General features: G+C 43.4%; 1 protein-coding gene across 27 annotated transcripts; it reads right to left on the reverse strand.

The window, feature by feature from the left end:
* Window positions 1-3,651: 3,651 nt before the first annotated feature.
* TPM1 (tropomyosin 1) lies at window positions 3,652-24,234 on the reverse strand. Of its 27 annotated transcripts, none has more exons than XM_049812976.1 (10): window positions 23,899-24,220; window positions 23,119-23,244; window positions 22,813-22,938; window positions 16,266-16,399; window positions 14,902-15,019; window positions 14,382-14,452; window positions 13,498-13,573; window positions 12,872-12,934; window positions 12,543-12,612; window positions 3,652-4,596 (listed from the first exon to the last, which is right to left on the reverse strand). In XM_049812976.1, exons 1-10 carry the CDS (start codon window positions 24,010-24,012, stop codon window positions 4,514-4,516), a joined length of 981 nt encoding a protein of 326 aa, XP_049668933.1. In that variant the 5' UTR covers window positions 24,013-24,220; the 3' UTR covers window positions 3,652-4,513. The 27 variants fall into 27 exon arrangements, with proteins under 27 accessions (XP_049668933.1, XP_049668913.1, XP_049668915.1 ...); XM_049812964.1 differs by lacking the exons at window positions 3,652-4,596; window positions 23,119-23,244 and adding exons at window positions 9,582-9,702; window positions 11,187-11,265 and having other exon boundaries at window positions 23,899-24,219; XM_049812978.1 differs by lacking the exon at window positions 3,652-4,596 and adding an exon at window positions 9,709-11,265 and having other exon boundaries at window positions 23,899-24,229.
* Window positions 24,235-25,442: the final 1,208 nt, after the last annotated feature.

A 25,442-nucleotide genomic window follows, 5' to 3' on the forward strand; every position in this document is an offset into this window, starting at 1 on the left:
GTGGTACTATCAACTACAGCTAGGTCTGCAGGACTTTTTTTTTGGTGTTGGCTCTATTTCTTTTTTTTTTTTTTAATTAAAAAGATGCTGTTTAATCTTTATCCAGCCATTCCTCAAACCAGTAAAGAGATAGGAAGAAACCAGTGCTGAGGTGCCCTTAAAGGCCATAATATTCAAATCCAAAATACTACGTAATGTCCTTTCATTTCAGTGCGTTATGAGTCAAGAAATAATGAATGTGAAGGAATAGGTTTTTATGTGTCTGTAAGACTTTTATCTGCTGCTGTTTCCCATTGTTTCTGCTCTCACATAAATTAACTAACTGGGATATCTAGATTGCTCACTAAGCTGCTGTCATTGTGAGGGGTATCCTGCATTTATGCAATTCTCAGCAACTGCTTACAAATTGGCAGGGATATGACTTACAGAAAACTAGATAGGTTCACAATTGAAGCCAAGAAGATTACGCAAACTTGTACAGATTTTCCATACCTTGGAAAGAATACTACACACACTGAAGAAACCAAGTTACACAGCTTCCCTCTATTCCAAGGAACTATTCCTGTGTGCATTTTCAAAAGAACTCCATGAAGATAAAAAGCATTACCCTCTTCTCTACTGCTTTGACCTTTTTGCTGCAATTCCCACTTAATCTTTCACTGATGCTCCTGTGTTATTATTAAAAAACTCAGAAATTAAAAAAAAAAACCCAAACCCAAAACACCAAAATGAACATGAGGAAAAAATACTGTATTTTCCCAAGTGCTGAGCTATGTAAAAAGTATTCCCCCCCCCCCCCCCCCCCTTGTTTTTAAATGTTTTAGTTGGCTAATCACTTTCTTCTTTTGCTGCCACTAACAGACATTACAGCAGTTATAGACAGCCCAGTGTAACAGATATTCCTAAAATATTAACAGTATAGCAAAGTTTGCCAACTTAATCCAGATTTTGAGTAGCATCAATGACAGCAGAAATTGGTTAATATGCATAATAACTTACAGATTCAGATTTCTCACTCAAGTGCTAGAGCTCTGAGAGGCAGAGCTCTATAGGTGCAGGCTACTGCTGTAGCCTTGTTTCTTAAAGAAAAGGGACTTACATGTCATTCTTACCTCTGTGTCTCAACCCATTCAACAACTCTTGAACTGATTGACTAGTTTTGACCACACAGAAATCCAAAAGAAAAATTATGTTTCTTCAAGTTTTGTCAACGTAAGGAACCATTTAACATAGAAAGAGCATGCTTATGAGCATCCTGATGGAAAGGCAGGCAGGGCTTGCATATTATTAGACATCAGAGAAGTCCCATAAGGGAGCAAGAGACAACACAAATATCTCAGTATCTGGAAGAAAATTCATTGCAAGGTTACAACCAACCATGAGACATGAATCTGCAAGAAGGCAGGTTTTGCCAGTTCTGGTGCTCTCAGAACTACTCATTTCACTGAGAAAGGACAACTCACAAAACAACCAAGATGATTACATAGCACGGCTGCATGATAATGGTATATTTCAAACTGCCAAATGTGTTTCTGCATTGAAGAAAAGGGCAAATAGCTCTCCAAACCAAGACACGCATCTTGAGGAATGCTAAGTGATGCAGGGTTCTGTAATTTAACACATTTTTGGAGTTAACATTTTGGGCAAAGTAGCTGCAAGAGGGAGAAATTCCCATTTGTTCAGAATGGGGTTAAATCAGAGCCCAATTTATTTATTTTTACAAGCCAATGCCTTCTAGCTTCACTGAGTTTTGTCTGATTAGGCACTGCATGCTAAGAACCCATAAGGGGTAGTGGCTTATGGTATGTGGTAGAAACAGATTTTCCTGCTGCAGCAAATACATCCATATGCTTATTTATATGTCTGTTGTTAGTCAGCAAAAAAAAAGACACTTGATGTGATTCACCATTATGTTCACTGCTCCCTTCAGCTCTCCTTGGAACTGGAAAACTTTTATTTACCTATTATGAAGCTTTATGGATTCATCTACAACAGTGCACTTTGGGGAAGTCCATACTACAGGCAGATTTTTTTCAGATTAATTCTTATCTCCTTGCTTGCACATTCTTGCGCTATTAATGGTGACATGATCTCATTAAGAGACATGAAAACCACAGCCTCCTCCTTACCCTTACAGACAGTAAGGGGTGAATTCAGATCCCCCAAACCACAAAACAGTTTGTGGTCTCCTGGAAAGCAAGCAATTTTAAGCAGCAAACAAAAAGCCTGACCTCACTCAGACACATTGTTTAGGACCCAAGCACAGACCATGGGCCGGTCAAAGCAATCCAGTGGAGCAAGCAGCACACTCAGCTGTATAAAACTCATGGCCAAGTGCTAGGAACTCCTCTGTTCGGCTCCCAGCACAGCCTCCAACTCTCTGGGTAGCCTTGAGCCCTACCCTACAGACTACGACCCAGCACGGCACTTCCTACTGGAAGCAGCCCTAGTGACTCCAGCTGTAAGCACCACTCAAAGCCAGCAGCATAGGAAGGCTTGAACTCTTAGAGCCCCATTACCTGACATTTCATCCTTGTGATAAGCAAGGAGAAAAAGATGATAACTTACCTCTGCACAACTGTTACTTGGAATTTTAGACTGTCGGCCTCCAGTACAAGCTTAAGGCACTGTAGGAGCCTTGTAACGTATATTTTACTTCCCCAAAACACTTAAAGGGACAGGTGAAACCAGGGATCTCATCCTTTCCATTCAGGATGACTCGGCAGCATCATGCAAAAGCTTGTAATGTTACTAAGTTGTCCGCTTTATAACACAACCAAAAAAAGCCAGAGACTCACACCAGTACATCTTCCCTCTATGACTCCCATTTAACCTGAAATTTTTATGTATCACTTTACTCTTTCACCACTACACCAGCTGCTGAGAAAGTCACTTGTTTTCAGTTGCTTGCTAAGGGTCAACTAACGGAGATTCTTTGACGATCTGGAAGGTTATCTATACCTGTCTCCTACTGAGCTCCTTGCTGCTAGAAGGATGGACAGCATCCACTTCCAGCAACGTACTATAGAAAAAGGAGGAGTAAGAATTATTTCTGAAGTTCTGAAGTTGCTCTTTGACAGACCTCATAATTCAAATAAAGATACCTGGATGTAGAAATTAGCAACCAGCAGTGAAAAGCTGGGTGAAAGGATCTCTCCTGAACTTGACACATCATTTTGGAAGGTTTATCACTGTACTGAAGTAAATTAACACATATTAATAGGCAAGATATACAAATACACAGTAGCATTTCCAAGAGCATGGCCTTTAGGGCTCACTTCCTACAGAAGTCTATGTGAGCTCTGCAATGATCTTACTGAAAACAGTTTTGATCAACAATGAATACTTTTGGGAAGCTCTGTCATCCATTAGGTGATAGTTACATTCTGCACCCGTCTGGGAATACAATCAAGTGACAGGGACAGGTTTCTGCAATATAACCCTCAAAGGGCCCCTCTTAGCTGCAGATCCACATCAGTCCAAACCACTACATTTCACTGCCTTTTTATACATTAGCCTAACAGCACAGAAAAGACTGAAAGCCAATGTGTTAACAGTGTATCCCAGTGAGAGAGACAGTACATATGCATATTTTACACAGCCATACACAGAAAGGTAACGTGATGAAAAACAAATCACAGGAGAGCAAAATTTAAAAAATGTCCTAAAATGTGCATTTTATTCCATATCATTATACAATGTTTACATACAGGTATAGTTTTAAAACTGCTCAAAGAAAGTGTGAAAAAAAGTGAGGCGAATATCAGTTTATAAATTCCTCCCCCTCCCCCAAATCCACACAAATAAAATACATTTTAAAACAATCTCTTCCAAATTTATGTTTTCTCCTGAATTTATTGAATCTTTCATTTCAACATGAAAAATACAATCGAATGAATACTCAAGGTGAAATGCTGACCTACACTTCTGTATTGAGTTGCAAGAACACAATTTAAAACCTCCAGAAGCCTTCACTTTTCTCTGTTACTTACATACCTTCATTTTATTGAATTAGAAGGCACAGAAAGTCCAAATCCCCACAGATCAATAACATTCTGATAAAAATAAATTACCGTGCTGGACAACTTCCGACTTGTCTGATATCAAACAAAAGAATTCAGTAGAATGTTTTGTTCAAAATAGCACCATTTCCACCTGATCTCTTCTGAATATGAATCATGCTTGCTGTTAAAAATTGTAGTTGGCACTTGAGGTGGGACACTTTCTGCCACAGCTAGGATTCTTCAAAAGACTAAGCATACTGAATTGCTGAACTCTCTACAAAGTGTAGGTAACATTTTTATTGGGAAATGGCACATTTAAACCATAATGTAATGTAGCTTAACCCGCATATGGCTTGCCCATTTTGTTGTTTCCCTGACCCCTGCCTGATAATTTAGCAGATGTTCTTGTGACTGTGGTGAAACTAAAATAAAGACATGTTTATGGGGTTTCACGGCAAGCAGGTGTAAAAATAATAAAACAAATAATGTGGTTGCTGCTAAGAAGGTTTTCACATGTTGTTTAACTCCAGTAAAGTTTGATCCAGCATCTGATGCATACTAAGGTTTTCTTCTTTGGCATGCGCCACTTTCTCTGTTGTGGAATTAGAAAATTAAAACATGAATAGCAGTTCTTTGGAGGCACTGATTCTCAGAATATGAAGGCATGCAATCATCACTTCTATTGAAGGGTTTAGACAGTTAAGAAATGTGCATGCTCATAAATACCATGTCCCCAGACAACACAACTAGAGAGAATTCCAAATCAATAAAACAAGTGGCAAGTAATGCAAGTTTAGAACTGTTTACAGCTGCATTTGTTAAGAAAATGCACTGCCAACAGGGACACAATTCTTGCATGTTCTGGAAACTCTTTGCTTATAGGAATGTGGGACAGTGAATGGTGCTTTTTTTTTTTTTAGTAGGGTAATAAAATAATCAAGTTCTTTGCATACTTCAAGTTTCATGTAATTCAGAACTTGCAAAGAACAAAAAAATTAAAACTAATGTGTTCTTCAGTGAAGTGACCTTTAAGAAATTTATTTCTTCTAGAAAATAAATAAAACTGAAGTTAGTAGCTTTATATTGCATGCACACTTTTATAGGACAGTCATTTAACACGCTTATTTGATACAATAAATGAGCACAATGTTCTAGAGCTGCATCCTACCAGAATCCAGTAATAGTAACTTCATACTAATGCAAGCATACCTTTAAACTGATGGGGTATTTTCAGATGGAGATCCCATTCTTAGGGTGTTTTGTTTTGTTGGGTTTTTGGGGGTGTTTTTGGTTTTGTTTTTGTAAGTCAAATACAAGCCCAATTCATAGTAACGCAAAATTATTGCATTAAAGACTCCAGAAAACAAAACGGCTATAAGTATCCTTTATGTAGGTTTTGTAATACGGCAATATGAACCCTGTGAACATTTTTCTCTCATCCATGTTCCAGTAAAAATCTCAGGGCCAATTATGATGTCAGGTAAACTGTCTCTCTACAAGGCAGGCTGTTACTTTCTGGATACTGCTAGCTAAATGCTGTAGCTGTTCACTGAAGTAGAGAGGAGCTATTGCACAGCCAAAGAGCTTACTGCTCCTCCAAAGCAGATATGCATACAAATAATGAAAAGCCTCATCCAGAAGAAGCTTTTTCATATTTTTCCAACAGAAACTGAGAACTTCCTCCATTAATTTACCACAGAATCAACAGCCTGAAAAAAACCCAATTTCTAGGTTTCTTGCTTATTTCTACATTTACCGATTCATTCTTAATGAAATTTGGAAGAAGCAGTTTTTAAACAAGTTAATAATATAGTCACACTAAAGTTTAATCCTCATTCAATGCCAGCTTTAGTTCATTAGTTAGGCGACTGTTTTGCTCAAGTTGCTGGTAGAGTTGGTCTGTACAGGCAGCAAGCAGGTTAGAAGGGAAAAAAAGAGGCAGAATGAAGACAGATTAGAGAAAACAGGTAAGTAAGAGTTAATAAAGAAACTGGTCACACCACAGACAGTTCAGTAACATACAGAGAAACATTTTACCTTTGTTTCTAGAATACTAGTAATTAAATAGCCACTCCAAGAAACACCTATTATAACCTACAAAGAACTGGCTAAGACTCCTGTTGTGGGGAACAGCTGTGAGACAGGTGAGAACAGAAGCGTAAGAACTGCAGCTATATTCCAAAAAGAACCAAGTTCTGCTTTAATCTCTACGTACAGTGTGGGGGAGATTTGAGTGACATTTTTCTCTGTAAACTATTTAAGATGTGGTGGAACCTCATCTGCCAGTGGAGGGAAAGCAACTGCGTCACAACCAGGGTAAGTAACAGCAGGAGAGATGTTGATAGCCAACTACCACTAGGTCTGACTCAGCCTGTACTCCTTTCCTGGGGAATCTGACAGCTGAAATGGTATTTTTGGTAGGGAAACACACTTCTGTTACTGGTATCAGCACGCTTCAAGACCTTTAAATTGTCCAGTAGTACTTTGTAAGAAAACAAACCCAAACATTCGGTGAACATGAAATGGAAGAATGAAAACCTGTGTTGTTCACATACAGCCGAGAGGACAGTTCACAGTCAAAGAGAACAGCCACAGCTATGTTGTGGCAGTGCATTTAGCGAGAGTTGTTCTGCAGAGTGAAAGAACGTTCCATGACGGTTTTTGACCATCTTGTTTTCTCAAATTGTCCATATTATTCCCAATAGTGTAGATTCAAACTGCACTCCTGACCTCTTGATCCCAGATTATTCCCCTACAGGAAATGACTCTTTCTGATTCTTTTCCACAAGCTTCCTAACAGCTTCCACAGAAATCCTGCTCCGCTGCAGGCTCTGGACACAGCAACAGCAAAGCTGTGCAGTGAGCTGCTCTGTAGGACATACTTGTGCGGTGAGTGGCAACGCCTCACAGCTTCCTCCCCAGCCCAAACTCCAACAGCCAGCTCAGTAAAACCATGGCACATTTCAGAGCTCTGATCCTGCACTGGTAACAACAGGGTCTTGTCTCTCTTATCAGGATAATTTCACATATACGTGGAAAAAAACATTGAAACCTCAGAGTAACTAAAATTGCACTTTGTTTGGCAAAGCGTATTTAGTTGTTACTGAAACATGACAACATTATTTGAACTAAGAACTTGATGCTTACCTTCATCACAGAAAATTCCTCTCTTTAATTGAGGCAGAGATTTACAGTATTTCTCAACATCCAGAATGAGACTAAAACCCCCAGGTAAAGCATGGAAAGCTACCCACATGTAGTCTGTCTAGGTTGCGATTTATCACAGAGAGAAGAGCCAAGGGCTGGATCTGTAGGCAACCACCTTAGGCCAAGCAGGGAGTTCAAGCTCTAGTGCAGACCCAGTGAGGCTCGGCCTCAAGCACAGCAGATGAGACATCAGGCATCAGAGCCAGCCTTGCACTCCTGTCAACAAGCCTCATGTACATGACTAGCTACACATGGCCAGACCTTGTGGGATGTACAACATAATGCACAGGTCAGGTCCGACGGTGACAAGACTGCTGAAACACACTGCAGTGAGAAATCACAACAGCTCTGTGCAGCAGATCAGTGCAGCAGGGCCAGCTAGGAATTCTGTACACAGCTACCTGCATTGGATTGCCCATTTCCAGTACTCTGTCCAGCAATTCATCACCCTACAGTGCAGAGAGATGATTATGTGTGTTTGAAGGAAAAGGGAAAATTTAAATACTGATGTTCAAAATTACTGTGTTGAAAATTACCAGGTTCCTACGTTGGATTTTGCTTTTTTTACTTTTCTTAAGAAACAACAGTACTGCAAGGAATTGAGGGGAAAAACAACACCGCTGCCACAATAGACCAAAACACACAGTAGATTAAGGGGTCGGAGTTGCTGTAGCGTAGAGTTATCCTGGCTCAGCTGACAAGTGACAGCTGACCACATTCCCCATAACTCTTGCATTTGTGAAGTTAACCACATTAGCTTCAGTCATTTTACAAATACTCTTCCCATTACATTTGGTTAATCTTCACACTAAACATTTTACTTCTCAATTGCAATATATACAGTGTGTAAACCCACTTATTGTATCTCAATTGCTGATTAGTAAGTCATTGAACTTTATTATCTGGACTACCTGTGACTGCTTATAGACATACTGTACTTGGACTTCTCCCCATAGCCAGTAACATTAGGACATGTATCATGGGTTAAAAAACTGGGATGAGAAGTTATCTGAGGATGGCAGGGGGAAGATAATAGATCCATTTGCAAAAGCCTTATTTGGAAAACAGGTTTTGGGGAGAGGAGGAAATCTAGGCTACACTGCGCTGCTGAATAATCCTGAAGTTGAATAAGAAATCCACATTTACATTATTCTACAAGCTAAAAACTAAAACTCAGCTATGTTATGATGAGTTTATTTAGCTGCTGTGACTTAGGAATTTACCAATACATACAGTGACAGGCATAATCAGAAATTAATCCAGTTTAAACTGATTCACTTTAACGTGAACTGGAAAATAATTTCCTTCATTGTGAAGAAAATGAAGTTAAAGTAATGCAATAAACTCTCCAGTTGCAAATAACAGTACAAAAAAGCAAGGGTCAGTATTTAATGCTTCATCCTGAATCAGGCACTGCCAAATCAGCTGAAAGCCAACGTTTACACTTTCAAACCTGAAATCTCTATGTTCTACTTGGCAGCAGAATCATTTCATTAGTAGTGTAATCATGAGTTTTCCTACTCCAGTTCTGAAACATTTCTCATGAGTCTGCAATTCAAACTCACAAGTCTGAGCTAAGCAAAAGCGTGGAAAGCTATGGAAATCTCCCTCCTAAAATTCCAATTCTATCATACCACTCGAGCAGTATATTGTGTTTAAAAAAAAAAAGTCAGCAAGCAATGTCTTTGCTGAGCAATCGATGTATGAGAAAGGGGGACTTTTTTGAAATACATTTAAAGGACTGATTTGGGGTGAAAAAAAATAATTTAAAGGTTTTGATATTGTCCCTTTAAATCTGTCTCAAACATTTAAGTTAATACACACACATTTATATAAAAGACAGGAAGTCTTCCACATCAAGCTAGGAGAAAATTTCAGACTTTAAAGTGACAAATCTGGTGTCAAGGACTTAATTTGCTCTCTCAACCATGCTCCTATGACCGAGTGACCCCAAGGAAGTAGTGTCCTTGCAGATGTTCGCTTAACAACAACTGAAAAAATTTCCATTTCATCTATTTGTCATTTTATCTGCATCAGATTTTGAGAAAGACTATGATCATAACTGGTCAGTTTTGACCTCAAAATACCAAGAGTAGTATCCTCATCCCATATACTGCTATCACTGGCTTTGCATTGTCAACACTCAGGCAAAACTGTTTGCAGAAAAAAAAAATGGAAACACAAAAAAAATTTAAACCCCTAATGGCAAAAAAAGCAATTTTTTATTAATAACTGAAATAGTTATTTAAATAAATAAAAGGCAAGGGAATAGCAAAAGGGATACAGCTGGGATGTTTATTTTACACTGAGAGATGTAGAGTTTCTGTACAGCAGAGCACAAAGAGAGCATGTTCTGAGACAGGTGCTAGAGGAATAGAGTCAACTAAGCTAGAAGACAGGACAGTGAACCCATGAAACATCCAAAGCTTGGAAAGATGTTTTATCCAACCTGATGAAGATGTCTTTGGAGAAGTGAAGCAAAGAAAATTATCTGCATGAAAAGAAAAAGTGAGATAAGGTAGGAAATAAAAAAGGTGCAGTAAAGACTTCCAAAAAGGCAGCAACAGCGCAACAGAGCCCAGCATGCCACAATGACTACTAGAGAAACACCACACCATGCTGGGACTGCATTGTTACAGTAATGTCCTCATGTACCAGTAGAGTACATTTGAAAGTTTGTTTTCCATTTAGAAACATCCCAGATTGAAGAAATACTGTAATCTCTGTACACAGGAGAAAAAAAGAAATTCATTTGCTTGATAAGCCACTGAGCAAAAGCAGGGGAGAAGGGGGAGTGAGCGGGCAGATATTTAAAAAAAAAAAAAAAAAAAAAAATCGAAGCATACAAAGCAGAGTACATTAGACCCTTACTAAAAAGTTGGGAGAGAGAGGAAGGGAAGTAATGAACAGATACAGGGATGAAAAAAAAGGGCAAAACATGGGTGCATGCAAAATACATTTCAAGCTCTGAGCAAAGCTTATACCTTGCTGAAAGCATGCTAGCTTCCAAAAAGATATGCTGGGACTAAACATCGCACCTCACAAGCACTTGAGAGCCACAACTCTTCCTCTTTCCCATGTCAACTGCACTGGGTTCATGCAAGTGAAAGGCATGAGCATGGGAAGGTGGATTTAGCACAGTTGACCTCTGTTCAGAGTTTTAGGTTGATGGAAGAAGAGTTAGTTTGTATCAAACACTGCAGGGATTAGTCACACCTTACAATTGATCACTCTCCTGCTTTCCTGCTGCCTAATACACTATTTTTCTCCTTATGACTAAAGTTGATGTTACTGCATTTTCGGTATATGCAAACTAAATTACTACTACCCTCCACAAAATATGCAGAAGCAACCTACAGTTGCCACTTTTATGGGTTTAAATGACAAAGTATTTTAAAGCAATTTCCACACTTGTAATTTAGTGATAATTTAGTAATTTAGTTGAAATTTTCATAGTAGTTAAGGAAATTCAGATAGACACTTTCCACTGTCATTAATAAAGAATACAGCTAAATCTAAATTTCTTTGAAACTTTTGTAGGAACTCTGCCAGAGAAGAACTGTGACAGCGGAAGAATACACTCTGAATGCAACTCATACCGAGGCAATTTTCTTTGGTAAACTGAACACGATGGGCCTGGCAGACAATGCTTGAACAGAGGTGAACTGAAAGGATAAATGCAGCGCTACAAACAAACGGCAACCACAAGACACAAGGATTGCAGATGCAGAATGAAACAGTAAATACGAGCTTATTAAGCAGCTTACAAAATAACCATGAGTATTTACCAGGCTAGGCACAACACTCACCCACACTTTGCCACGGTAAAGGAATTGTTCATGGTATTTTGTACACCTAGTCTCGCTAAAGGAATGCATCTCCCGCTACAGAGGGAGCATAATTTCACAGGGCCGGAACCGTGCAATCAATGAGGGCAGGGAAGCGGGTGCAGGCACAAGCTGGGAAGACATTTACATGGAAGTCATATCATTGAGAGCGTGGTCCAGCTCCTCACTGATGGCTTTGTACTTCAGTTTCTGAGCATATAGCTCATCTAACATTTCCCCAAGGGAAGGCAGAGGTGTGCAAGGAAATGGAGCGTAGTCACGGGATGGAAGGTGAAAGTGGTGGCATGGGATACCATCCAGAAGCCATAGAAAAGAGGAAGAGCGCACAGAAAGAGGTGTTGTGACAGACAAAACAAAACAAAAATTACAAAATTAGAGAAGAATGAAAAAAAAAAATGAACAGCAAATAGTTTTATGTGACAAGTTCACTAACTACACTGCCATGGGACAATGTGTGATATAGAGAAAACAAAGGAAAGAAAGTGTACAGGGAAGCAAAATTCATGTTTCACTGCCCTGGATTTTTGTTTTAACGCACATTAGGAGGGCGCCCAGGAGCTAGGGAGAAAAGATCCAAAAATGGGGCTCCAGGAAGATGCTACCATTTATTCTCTACCAACTTTTTTTTTTTAAAAAAAAACCCACTCTGGTTTGTGTGATGTCATAAACTCAGTTTCTTACAGCAATTTTTGTTCTTTCTAAACACTTACCTTTCTTCTCTGCTTCCTTCCTGAGACAGTGATCATAAATTTTCAGCAGCTTCCTAGATATTTCATACCCTTTATGCAGAAGTCAGACTGCCATGCCAAGCAATTAAGCTTCTTAAAATCCTAAACTTAGAGTAATGCATCTAAATAGTAAACTCCACGTAACTTTTAATTACAAAGCACTACTGAATTATTTTCTCCAGAGGGAGAAATCACATTCTACTACTCTACTGCAGTTCTAGAATATTATCAAAACCTTAAAAGAAACTCACTGAAGTTAAATAAGCTGTCCTGATTATGTATACAAACCACTGGCTTTACTAAAAACAGCAACTGGTCTATGTCACAGAATGCCTGCCCTGACCCACACTTATCACAGTAATAAATTAGGTTAGCTTGCTACATTCCTAATTATTATAAACATAACACAGCTCTTCATCAGCTTTTTAGTAAGATAATAATAATATTTATCATCTGATCATTTACCCTATACATTTACATACCTCCAAGTAGAAGAGTATAAAGCAAAAAAAATGAAAGGAGTCTTGAGAACGTGAGAGAAAAAGGAACAGGCAAGAGCAAAACCTGAAGCATTTAAGTTATTAATACATTTCAACTGGAAAACATTTTGCATATTGTACTCTTTAGGCAGACCTATTTATATAAGCAGGACAAGTTAGGTGAGTAGAATTGGGTACTAAAAAAAAAAAAGAAAAAAAAAGGAGAGTAAAGAATCTGTATTTCTGTAGTAAGTGAGAAAAAATAAACCCCCTTACCTTCTAGGTCATCAATGCTCTTCTCCAGCTTGGTTACTGACCTCTCAGCAAATTCAGCACGGGTCTCAGCCTGAAGTTGAGACAAATACAGACTACTTTAGGAAACACACACATAGTACTTAAGAACAGAGGAGCAACAATTCAAATGAGGAAAAAAGTACAATGACAGGAGGCAAATAAGAGGGCAATATTAATTTTTAAGAGAAACATTTAACACTAAATTGTCTCCAAAATGGCACGTTCATCCTTAAAGCATCAAAGTAGTGTTTACAGTAAAAGAATCAAAGCTGCATTGGAAGATCCGTTGTAAAGAACAGCTCTAATTTTACCTCCTTCAGTTTGTCAGTCAGGACTTTAATCTCCTCTTCATATTTGTCTTCCTTCTGTGAGTACTGTAATTAGAAAGACGATGACCGATATTAGACCAGGTATTCTAAATATAGGAAAAAATACCACATTCGAGACTCTCTTCTAATAGATCAACTGTATACAAGAAACTAACATTGGTAGAACTAAATTAATTCCACTTACCAGACTGCGGTAATACACAGTTTATTACAAGATCAAAACCTCCCTTGAGTTATATTCCAGTGGTATATGGTGGGAACTTTGAGTAGAAATTAGTACTACAGTTTTAAAGAGGAGTGGTATTTGAAGAAATTTAATACTAGCACACAAGTGCCATTTTGAGGGACATTCTATAAGTAATATTTAATTCTCTCAGACTACTTAACAGAATGTGGTCAAATAATACTGACCTATTTGGAACTAGAAGGAATGCTAGATTCCAATAAAAGCCAAATATGAATTGAGTTGCAAGTCCAAATGCTTCTACTGACAATGGCCTTGCTGAAATGCTGCAAAGTGATCAGCATGTAAAGAAAACCCCACGGGCCAATCCAGATGACAAAGTGACAACGTAAGGGACACATTCTCACGTAAGTCTCTAGCCTACCTTCTCAGCCTGAGCCTCCAGCGACTTCAGGTTGTTGGTCACAGTTTTCAACTCCTCTTCAAGCTCAGCACATTTGCTGTTATTTCGGAAGGAAGGCAGGAAAGGGGCGGATGGAAGATTCAGTCAAGCAAAAGAAACAGGAGGAAATAGGGGGAAAAGATAGAGAAAAATGAAAACAATTACAGAGCAAAAGAACGGCCTCAAAAGCAGCTGAATCCATCACAGATTGAAAGCAACTCTTTACAATGCCAAATTCCATTTCAAGTGTACATTACGATGACAACCAGACAGAAGTTATCTACAGCCCTTGGCTTACACAGAAATATTTACATAGCCTTTACACGTGAGACAGTTCAGCTTCTTTTTGGCTGCACAAGAGATCAGTTTTAAAAGTAAAAATGAATAAACAAAAAAGAGACCAAAGAAAACCACAAAAGCAAGATGCAAAGAGAGTAGAGAGCGTAGCGAGGACATAATTTGTTACTACTGAGTGAGCTAACCGGCTATGGAAGCTGAAAGACTTGGGTTGCAGTTAAACCTAAAAACTATTTATTAGTATCAGTACCTTATCCTCTGCAGCCATTAATGCTTTCAAGGTTTGATCCATTATTCTTAACTGTTCTTCCAGCTGTCGGACTTGGCTGTTAGTGAACACATGAAATGCACAAAAGCCATTCACAAAATCAGTGTGCAGGTACAGCATGCAGTGACAAAACACACGCGCACACACATATGAACACATTTACTTTGGTGTTGACCATTTATTTCAACCATTAGAGTAAATGAGGAAAACATAGCTTTGAGCTGAACACACAGTGTACTGCCAATGTCTCATGCTGTTACAGTTGTCTTGTAGCACCTCACACACATCTCGGGGCACTTACCTTTCTGACAGTTCAGCACGTTCCTCAGCCCGCTCCAGGTCACTCTCAATGATCACAAGCTTACGAGCCACCTACAGAAAAAGGCAAATGACAATCAGGGATATTATGCTGGTGCAGCACACATTACCTGTTTCTAGAACCTACAAAGCAGGCAGTTGGGCCTCTTCCCATTTTCTGGTCAACCCATGAGTTTTGATTATGTGACATCTTCATTATTCATTTGAGTCTTTGTTGTCTGACATTTTCAAGACCTCTCTTTCATTCACCGAAAAGCAACTTAAAAATATTTTTTTCCTTAAGAGACCAGGGAATACTCTCAACCACTTTCATGCAGAGATCTGAGCGCAGATCTCCTGCCACCTTGTTCCCTGAGGTATCCGGGTGCTCACTTTTCCTTCCACAGCTGCAAAGAGTGGTGTTTGTGACCTTTTGAACTTAAAAGGCAAAGGGGAAAAACCCAAGAATTACAGGCACAGCCTAAAAGGCTTTAGAAACAGATGACCTGCACTCAAGAACTGACCTCTTCATACTTGCGGTCAGCCTCCTCAGCAATGTGCTTAGCTTCTTTAAGCTGGATCTCTTGGATTTCCATCTTCTCTTCATCCTTCTGGGCTCTATTTTCAATGACCTTCATTCCTCTGAAAGACGTGAGAAACAGGAAATGCAAGGTTCAGGGCTTGCCAGTTTATCTCCAGCTCTACTACTACTGGAGTGCTACTTTCAGACAGGTGTATTAAGGTGAACAAAGCACATCAGATACTTGGTTCTTCACACCATAGACCTAGTCCTCTGCATTCACACTTCAGAAGTTCAAAGGAAAGAAGCATGTCTTAGGAAGAAAGAAAATTTAATTTGTTTAGCTCTTACCACAGTTCAGCTGTACTATTCTTTTTCATTTTAAATTGAAAGAAAACCGATCTTATAGAAAGGTAAATAAAGGGTCTTGCTTCTGAAGACCTATTAAGATGGCAAAAGACATCTGTCCTTTTACACTTATTGTGAAGCAGCATGTTACAACCCCTGCAGGACTGACAGGCATTATGTTTATGGGCCAGACAGATTCCTCTGAGTTTTGCCACGTCAGAGCCCTAGAGCACTGAAGCTCTCCGTGCTCTGCATAAGCAAAATTTAACTCCTTCATAACAGGAAACATTGTGTATTGCCCCTTCCATGCATGTTTGTCCCTAATGCTCTTAACTATTTCACAAAAGTCTCAGGCACTCTTCAACAGGCTGCGTTGTTAGTGAGGTAGAAATACATATGCAGAACATAAAAGGATTCTTTCCCAATAAAAGGCACTATCACAGATATAAAACACAATTTGTAGAAGTAAGAAAGAAGATCTTCCAAAGCCACAAATCTTGAGTTCCTAACTTATATTAAGTACTTCTGGAAATCACAGCCTAAATCTGAAGGAATTATGCTCTCACTCCTTTGCTCACCTTCATGTACCAACCTCACCAACAGAAGAACCAATACCTCTTCCAGCACTTTACTATTCTCCAGGTGAGATTTTTCTACCCACAATGAAATCAAGAATCACCCAACAACACAAAAGTACAGATCACCCTCAAAAAGTTGTCTTCCAAATACAGAAGGATGGGCTGGGCCAAGCAGTTTTTCCAGGACGTGGCATGATACACCAAAAGCCCTAACCCACTTAAATCCTATCTTTACAATTGAGACACAAAAGAGGACTCAAGCCTACACATTTTGGACATCCCTACAGACAAGATGTAACTCAAGTCCATGTAGGCAAAGGAAGAGTGGATTACACATGTTCAGAAACATAGGAGTGGTTTAATTTACTTCCCCAACCCACACCCTGGCAATTATCATCTTTGTCATAAGGGTAACAATCCATTCAAGAGTGGCCCCACCCACCTTTCACTCTCATCTGCAGCCTTCTCGGCCTCCTCCAGCTTCTGCAAGGCAGTAGCCAAGCGCTCCTGAGCCCGATCCAACTCCTCCTCAACCAGCTGGATGCGTCTGTTCAGAGAAGCTACTTCGCTCTCAGCCTAAGCACAGGGAAAACAGAAATTAATTCATAATAAGGCACACATCACCTCTTGTGAAAGATTATCCCACATACCTGCTAGTGCCATTTAACAGCACTTTAGTAATTTCTGACTTCATCCACTAAAAAGGCCATACACAGAGATGTACGTGCTCTCATTGAATTGTGAAGTTATTGCTTAATGGAGGAAAAAGTGATTAATGCTTCTTCTAAATGAAGCACATTAAAGGACTGTACAATTTGTACTAGAAAGAACTGCACTGGAAGAATTATGCATCGTTTCCCAAATATTTTCTGTATTGTATTTGCAGACACTAACTAATTATATTCTTCCCTCCCCCGTTTTTTTTTTTTTAAATCAAGTCAACACAAACTAATTACCCCATTCTTCTATGTTATCCCAAATTCCTTATTTATGACCTTTTGCCATATTTTGATAAGAATTTCCTCAAGTTCCATAAAAAGGGTTCAGTGTAAACATGCAAAAATACACCTAGATCAGCATTTGCGATGAGACAGCTGACACAGAGGGAGCATGAGAACATTTAAGAAATGCCCAAATACTCACAAGTTTTGTTTACAGGCAAGCTATGCAACAGCTGACAAAGAAGGCACCAGCAGAGGCTACATCCCAGAAGGCCCCCGGTACAGGCAACAATCACGTCAAACTTCTCCTCCCCTCCCCATACTACCATCCTCAAACTTTCCCCAGATTTGCCTTTCTTGCACTACCTGTTCACTTAATCTTCTGCATAACACTTGCAGCAACTCAGCTGCCTCTTTTCATTACAAGCTTTTACTTCTGACATTCTCAAACCTACACTTGCCAAGTAAGTTCTAAAACAGCCTTCTCATAGTAACCTCATTATTAAACTTTACTTCTTTCAAAAAAACGATATTAAGCTCAAAATATATATAAAAGGTCATTATTCTAAAAAGTTAATTACTTTCAAGAGTAACAGTTATTCTTAATCAGTAATGAAAATGATCTCACTATATATGAGGAAGTACACATCTGAATTTCCTATGATGTTGAGCTGGGGCGGGGATGGGGGAGAACCAACCCTCTATCAAAAGTAGATACCGAAAGTATCAGTTTGGTACTTTGTCTTTAAATAAAAATTTAAGGAACTGCTATTTGTTGCTTTTACTAACCAGAAGCAGCTGGGTATAGTTGACCACAGCTAAAATTTTGTTGTACATAATACAAGAAAGAATAACTTACACACCAGACAAGTGAAACCACCTTTGATGTAACAGTAACATTGCCCCACTAGAATGATTGGAAGTAACACATAAACAGGGAAGCAAATATGTATTTGAACATTAACGAGTATTGACAGTGAACATATAGAACCAGGAGTAGAAGAGACTTCATCTTTAGACATCCACATTAACCCAAATATAAAAACTTTAGCTGTGTAATCAAGCAGCAGTACTCCAAACTTGTATTTTCAGACTTCTGGCTTTAAACAGTAAGAATTCGAACATTCTGATTTGAGAAAGAAAACCACCTTTCATAAATGCTACCCTTGGGAAATTTGTAATGTTACAAGTTAATTATTATCATGTCAAGACTCCTCATCACGATAAGAGCATACAATATGCTTAGAAAACACAGGGTGACTAAAGTTCAAGTTTTTACTTCCTGCTCTAGTAACTTAATAAGGGTTTACCAAACAGCCTTATATGGCCCAAGTTATTCTTCTGCAGAGCAGGACTTCTCTCCTTATATGGTAAGGAAGGAAAAAACCCCAGTGACATTAAGGGGCACTCCCACAGCTAACACACATAACCTTCTGCGTTTTTGCCATAGCACTTATAGACCACATATTTTTACAATGAGCGATGACATGGATAAGTTACCATCGGGTGTTAATTATTACTGTTGTAAGAGAGATTCTGTTTTCCAGAAGAAGGAAGAAAAATGCATTCTGAAAATGTGATTACCAGTAGCCCCTTGAGATGCATGCACTGAAAACAGAAGAGATTCTTTTTTAAAGCAATGGCTGCTAGTCACCATCTTGAAACCTTTAACGATCTGGTTTAACAATCAAAAGCTGTAACCTGTGATATGTTCTGACCACAACTTTAGCTTTTTCATTGTTTGCGTATCTGTACCTTGCACAGGAAGAAAAAAACAACACCAAAACCCCAGAACAACCCTAGCTGGTCACATGCTATACGTGTAAGATATTACACTAAGGGAAGGGTCAGATTCACACCTCAGCTTGCTTTCTGCAACATTCTTAAAGCCTCCCTTCTCAAGCATGCAGAAATACAGCTGTGGCAATAAAAATATCCATACACAGCTAGCATTATAGAAGAGGGACAGGTCTACACTTGCCTGTGAGTTCAGTTTTCTGCCTTTATTCACCCCAGCACTGACCCCTCCAAAAACTTAAATACCATGTAAATGTACTCTGCAAATTCCACATCATCCACATAAACCAACTCCAGGGAAGAGATAAATATTAACCTGTAGGATCCTAAGCCTTATGGCAACGTGGCCGAGCTCTAATGGGAAGACTTTACCAGCAAGCTGTAATCACTCTTCCAGCGCTACTCCTTCTGCTACAAAACGCAACAGCAAACTTCCCCATTTTAATGGGAATCCCTTACTACATTGTTTAAAACAACGCATGTTACTGAAAGTAGAAAAATTAGTGTCCTTTACCCCATTAGTCCACAAAGCTTAGAGGAGTACAGTTTTTTTTAAAAGACAGAAGCCCTTATGAAACAAGTTAATGACTGTGACATGATCCCTCACTGAAAAAAAAAGGGTATGTGAAGTGATTTGCAAGAATACCGTGGTTACACAAGCATAAGGAGCCATACTTTGCTCCTTGGGAAGATCACCTGCAAGTAATCAGAAGGCTCTTCCTTTGAACTTGCTGCCCAGAATGTGCAGAAAGTCCCACATTATAAGGAAATCCAATAATCACCATTTCTTGTGTTGTAACAAACTACACGAATAAGAAATTTGTTCTTTTGCGTCACTTGTATGCTAACACCGAAGCATACCACACTAAAACCACCGCAAAGGACACTGTGCGTTTTATAGCAGCAAACATTAAGTTACAGCTGCTAGAATTCCCCAAGGTCAGCGGTGAGGCAAACAACAGCCCTATCAGTGTTTTGCTGTAACTGCCACCCATAACTACACCTCTCCGCTATGTGAGTCTCTGCCTAAAACGATGCTTACTGTTCCCTTCCCATCTTAGCTAGGGGTTTTGACAAGCTAAATGTACTACAGATGTACAGGGACAGGGGCCATATGATCACAGCACTGTTGTGTTTTCAGGTACTGTGGGCAAGTACTCGGGTGTGGCCATCTCAGGTTCAGTCCTAAGTACATAACCTCTTAACAGTCGGCATGCTGATTTCCCAGAACCGAACTCGTTTGGACTGGATAAGCAGACACCTAGCGCTTGCAAAAAAAACCCCCAAAAAACCCCATAAAAGCTTGCTCGGAACCCAACACAAAGCATCCAATCTCAAACATCTCGCCTAAATATAACCTCACTCCAGCTTCGCGTTTTGCTGTTGGCCAGCAGACCTAGCGTGGTCTACCCCGGCACCGCAGCTTCCCCTGCCCCACTGAGGCTACCGCGCCGCGGAGCACAGCGTTCCGGGCCGAAGACCGCAGCGACCCCCTCTTCACCTGCGGCGCCGGGCCTGCCCGCCGGGAGCAGCGGCCTCCGCCCGCAGCGCGGGGAGGGGGGCACCGCAGCGGCCGGCAGGTAACCATTTTGTGGGAGGAGGCGGCGGCGGCGAAGGAAGAAGCCGCCCGACCCCCCCGGCCGGGGAGCAGCGAGGGTCAGCCGTCCCCGTCCCCTTCCCCCCCCCCCCACCGGCGGCCCCCCTCCCGCTCCCACCGGGCCGCGGCCCCCGAGCCGAGCCGAACCGAACCGAATCGGGCCGGGCCGAGCCGAGCCGGCGGCCCTACCTCCTCCCGCAGGGCCCGCTCCTGGTCCACCTCCCGCTGCAGCCGACCCGCCCGCTCCTCGGCGGCGTCCGCCTGCTCCTGCAAGCTCCGGATCTTCCTCCGCACGGCCTCCAGCGAGCTCATCGCCGCCATAGCCGCCTCTCGCCCGGCCTGCGCCGCCTCCCTCCGCCCGCCCAGCCCGCTCTAGCCCCGGAAGTCCCCCCGCGCCGCAACGCACCGCGCACCGGGGCGGGGCTGCCGGCACCGAGCTGGGAGCGGCGCGGCGCGGCTCGGCTCGGCTCACCGCCGGGGCGGGCACCGAGGCAGGCTCCAGGGAGAGGCAGGCCCCAGCCGGGAACGGGCTCTGAGGCGCGGCGGGGCCGGGCCAGCCGGGCGGGGCAGGGCAGGGCCGGGCCGGGCCGTGGGGACCGGGGCGCGGCGGCCGCCTCCAGGTGGGCGCGCTGGGGCGGCGGCGCCCCCTGGCGGCCGAGCGCCCCAAGGCTCCGGCGGACCGTCCGGGAACCAGAGCCCACCTACCCCTCAGCAAACCGCCCCGGTATGAGCGTAATAAAACGACACCGAGCAACCCGCCCCCGCGCCGCTGCACCTGGCCTAGCTCCTGAGACACGGGGAGGGGAGAGGGAGCTGCGGCTGCCCCCATCCCAGGTGAGGCGGCTCACAGGGGATGTGCCCGGCTTTTGCGAGGTGAGCGATACCGGCGAGTTGAGGTTTCCTCATCCCCCCCGTGGAAGGCGAGTCGGCCCCAGGGAGCCGGCACGCCCTCCCCTGCCCGTGCCTTCTTCCTGAGGCTTGGAACTATCCAAACTAGTAGGGCAAATACTGGGTCAACTCTGCAATGCCCCAAAGATACTCTGCACTGCCAAAAACCCAAAGACGCCCTTAAAGTGTCAGACGTATTCAATGCATGCCACTAAATACAGCATTTACCTTGATGAAAACAAGCCAGCCGCTTGCCTACCCTCCACCTGAGGGATGACTGCAAATAAAATTGCCCTCAACTAGCTTTCAGATGCTGTTTTCCAGCAAAGGAAAATGGGATTGGTTAGGAAGACCTTTCATTTCAAAAAGGGAATCTAGTAGCATTTCTCCTGCCTTCATCCTAGGCGAGCTATTTCCAAATAGTCTGCATACTTTTCCTTATAAGGAATATCTCCCCTGGATCTATATGCGGCTCCTTTGAACAAGTTAAATAAATGTCCTGCTAGGAAGCTGCCTCTCATCTATGCAGCTATACACAGAAGACAGACATCTGATCCGCATTACATGCAGAACCCCTCTCTCCCGTTTCTATGCACGCTTATGTTTGTTAAGTTCTTGAGTTCTTTCAAAGCTGTACAACTTAATTGCCATACTGAAGTTAAGCCTTTTTTTTATCCTTTGTTCATTTTAGAAGTAAAATAAGATAAAAGCATGTTGTCTTTCATGCAAAGTTGGTTTTGTAACACTTCCCCTTCTAAAACTATTCTTCCTCCCCTAAATACTTGGCTTGCTTCATCTGTGGCAACTCCTCTTTTTATTATGGCTTTGAGGTTAATTTTTAAAGCTGAGTTATAGGAAAAGGATGGTCATTGCTTTGGAAATACTGTGGTTTCACCTAATCCTGTAATTCAGACCTGAGATTTACTCAGAGAGAATTGGATTGTACAGCAGCAGCCATAGAGATCTGGACCTTAAATGCAGAGACAATAAACTCGCATGGTTCCATGCATGCAATGCATTAAATGCATGTCAGGGGCAGACAGGTGGGTGGGATGAGGGCCTGGGAGAGGCACAAGCTCTTGCATTATTACCATATAAAGTGCTGAGCTATATATATCTCCCAGCTTGCTCCCAGGATCCCTGTCCTCTGAACTGCAGACCTAGCAAGTATCGTCTTCCAGACGATTTTCTCTCACACGAGACCGGACTTTTCTTTGACAAGTGAAACAGTTCCAGTGATTTCCAGAAATAAAAAAACGGGAGAGGATCTTTTATCTCAGGGACCAGTGAGTGAGCCAAACTAGTATCTAGCAGCAGTTCTAACACACGCATGCCGAGGAACATGTCTTCTCTTGAAGACAGAACTAGCAGCCCTTGCTCTTCTGGATCTCCCCCTCCTAGATCTAATTGCTATTAACTCTCTGCTTCTGTTTCACTATCAAGATAGTGTTGTTCCAGCCTGAGCCGTTTTCCCCATCACCTGAACCGACGATCCACCCTTTCTTTACTTTCACGTCTAGAATGGCAAGTACACATGAAAAGCACATGTCAAGTGAGCAGAAACCCAATCAAATGCCTCTGACAGTGTGCAAACCTCATGCAAGGAGGCAGTGCTGTGTTTCCCACCTCCCTGCCCAGGAGGTGCCTGGACTCTGCCCTCAGCAAAGCTTTGGAGCGCTGCTTAGTAGGAGTCCTGGCTGTCCTGTGCAGAGGGAGTGTGTGGTTTCTGTACTGGCGTGGTGGTGGAAGGGATGGGGATAACTTACATCTGTGGCCTTTTTGTCAGCCAGTTCCAACTTTTCCTGTGCATCTTTAAGAGACTCGGAGTATTTGTCCAGCTCATCCTCAGTGCTCTTCAGCTTCTTTTGTAGAGACACCAGCTCGTCCTCCAGCTGTGATACGGGTGGAAAGTGGTGGAGAGGGGAGGGCGGGCAGGAAAAGGTGCAGCAGGCAACGTGATCGTGCAAACGGAGAAGTGCGAGTGCAGAAGAGACAGAAAAGGACAGACGGACAGAGAGAGAGAGACAGGAGAGACAGTTAGATTCTCTTTGCTTGTGGCAAGGGCACGATACCTTGGCAGCATTCTCCTCTGCGGAGAGGAGACTATCCTCAGACTTGTGTAGCTCTTCCAGCACTTGGTCCCTTGCATCCTCCGTCACATGCAATTGCTTTTCCAATTGCACAATGTCATCCTCTAACTAGGTGCACAAGAGGAAATACAATGCACAAATATGTTTCTCCCTGGGCTTAGAAAAGTAGGAAATAAATTTTTAAATCCTTTCTCTTCCTCCCTCCTCCTTCAGGATCTCCCAGAAATGTGCCACCAATGCGTCCCCCTCCCCCAAATGAATAAAGCCCCAGGTGTAAAGAAGGGGGGGTTGGAGAAGGCCAGAAAAATGGGATACACATCTGGGGGGGGGCAGCTGGAATCGGACAAATCTGCTGGGTGGTGCTGGAGGCGGCGAACACAGCTTTAAGTGTCCTATGCCAAATTGCAGCACGGCTGTCCACTGCTAACCAGGTGCTCGAGGCAGCCTCTCCCAGCCATGCCCCTACGACAAAGGCAGAGAGGCCATGCGGCTGTCCCAGGGCCCCGCTCCCTAACTAGGGTGCTGGGGGCAGACGGAACGACCTCCTGCCGGACCCCCGGGAACCTCCAGCCAGGGGCTGCCAGGGTGAAGCTCCTCCTTGGGAAAAGTTCAACCAGTTCTGCAGGGGGTGAAGAGGGGGGAATACAACAAGGTACATTTGGGGGGGGGGCGGAGGGGGGGGGAGAAGAGAAGAGAGAGAAAGGAGTCGTCTGGAAAGACTTGCGCCCCGGCGCTGGCCGCGCCCGGGCCCATGGTGCAGACCTGCTTGCTTCTCTCCTCCGCCGCCTTCTTGTCCGCTTCGGCTTGCTCGGCTCTGTCCAAGGCGTTCTCCTTGTCCAGCTTCAGCATCTGCATCTTCTTCTTGATGGCATCCATGGCGGCGGTGGGCTAGGGCGCGTCCCCGCGCGAATTGCAACCCGAAAGCAAAACTTGAGAAGCTGCGGGACAGCCCCGAGTCAGAGACCCAGCCGCGGCCCCCGAGGGAGCGGCGCGGAGCGGTGCGGAGCTGCCGGGCGGCGGGGCTGATCCGTGCGGGACGGGGCGCCGGCGGAGTGCAAGCGGCGGGCAGGGAGCGCCTCACAGATATGTACTTTCCCAGGGGGCTGACTGCATTCCTCAAGACATCCAATACTTTTTTGGAAAGGCTTTTTTTTTTTTTTTCTTTCTTTCCCTCCCTCCTCCGTTCGTCCCTACCCCTTTCCCTCTCTCACTCCCCCCCGGCTTTTTTCGGAGGCTCAGCGCTCCCATTCGCTGCTGCCTGCCATTTGACCGTAGATATGACTATATATGGGATGCGATGGGCGAGGTAAGGCGGGGGAGCAATTTGTTCCCATTTCCAAATAGGCAGGACGGGACGTTTCGCTGCTACTCCTGGGAGGGAAAAAAAAAAAAAAAAAAAAGAAAAAGAAAAAGAAAAAGAAAAAGGAAAAAAAAAAAAAGCAGCAGCAAGCCGGAGTCCGGGGAGCGAAGGAGACGGCCGCGCAGGCTGCTCGGGGCGCGCAGGGAGTCTGGGTGACACCAGCCCCGTGCTGGAGCCGTCCCCACCCGTGGAAATCGATCTGTTTTAAAGCAGGAGGGTGGCGGAGCCGGCCGCACTAGACGGCAGGGGAACACGCGGGGCTGCGGGGGGCGGCTGGAAGGGCAGTAAGGGGTTAACTGCATGCACGTACGGAGCGAATGCGTTTTAAGACCTTCCCCCCGGCAGCCAGAGGCAGGGAAGGAGGAGGAGGAGGAGGAGGGGGAGGGGGGGGTATCTCTACTGAACGGTCAGGCTGCACAAGTGCGGGCGGCGGGGCGCTGGGCCGGCCCGTACAGCGCCGAGCACGAAGACCGGACTTCGCGGCGAGGCCTTGGCCGGGCGGGCAGAGCTTCCGCCGAGACCCACACCGAGGGGCAAGGGGCTGAGGTGCGACCCAGAGCCCCGGGGCAGGTGTCCATCGGGGGCACAGGAGGGCTCTCCGCTCCTCCCCAGGCGGTGCCGCGGCAGGGCAGAGCTGCCAGCGGCTGCCAACGCTTCCCATGTCTACCGCCCTCCTCTGCAAGGACCTCACCGGGACTTCTGGCTTTGCAGGGAGATGCGCCTCGTTGCTGCCCATGCAAGGGGAGCAAACACTGAACTGAAATGAAAAAGCAGAGGAGAGTTACAGTGCCCCTCAACTGGGACAGTGGCGGGTCAGCTGCCCTCCTGGGAGTAGCCAGAGCTGCGAGGGATGGAGCCCAGGAGAAGCTGGGACAGAGAAACTGGCTGGAAAGGCAGCTTGCACTGTCCGCCTGCAATGCCGAGAGACAGGCAGCAGAGAGAGAGA

This window comes from Accipiter gentilis, chromosome 10 (genome assembly GCF_929443795.1).
Source record: "Accipiter gentilis chromosome 10, bAccGen1.1, whole genome shotgun sequence".
NCBI classification, from domain to species: Eukaryota; Metazoa; Chordata; class Aves; order Accipitriformes; family Accipitridae; genus Astur; species Astur gentilis.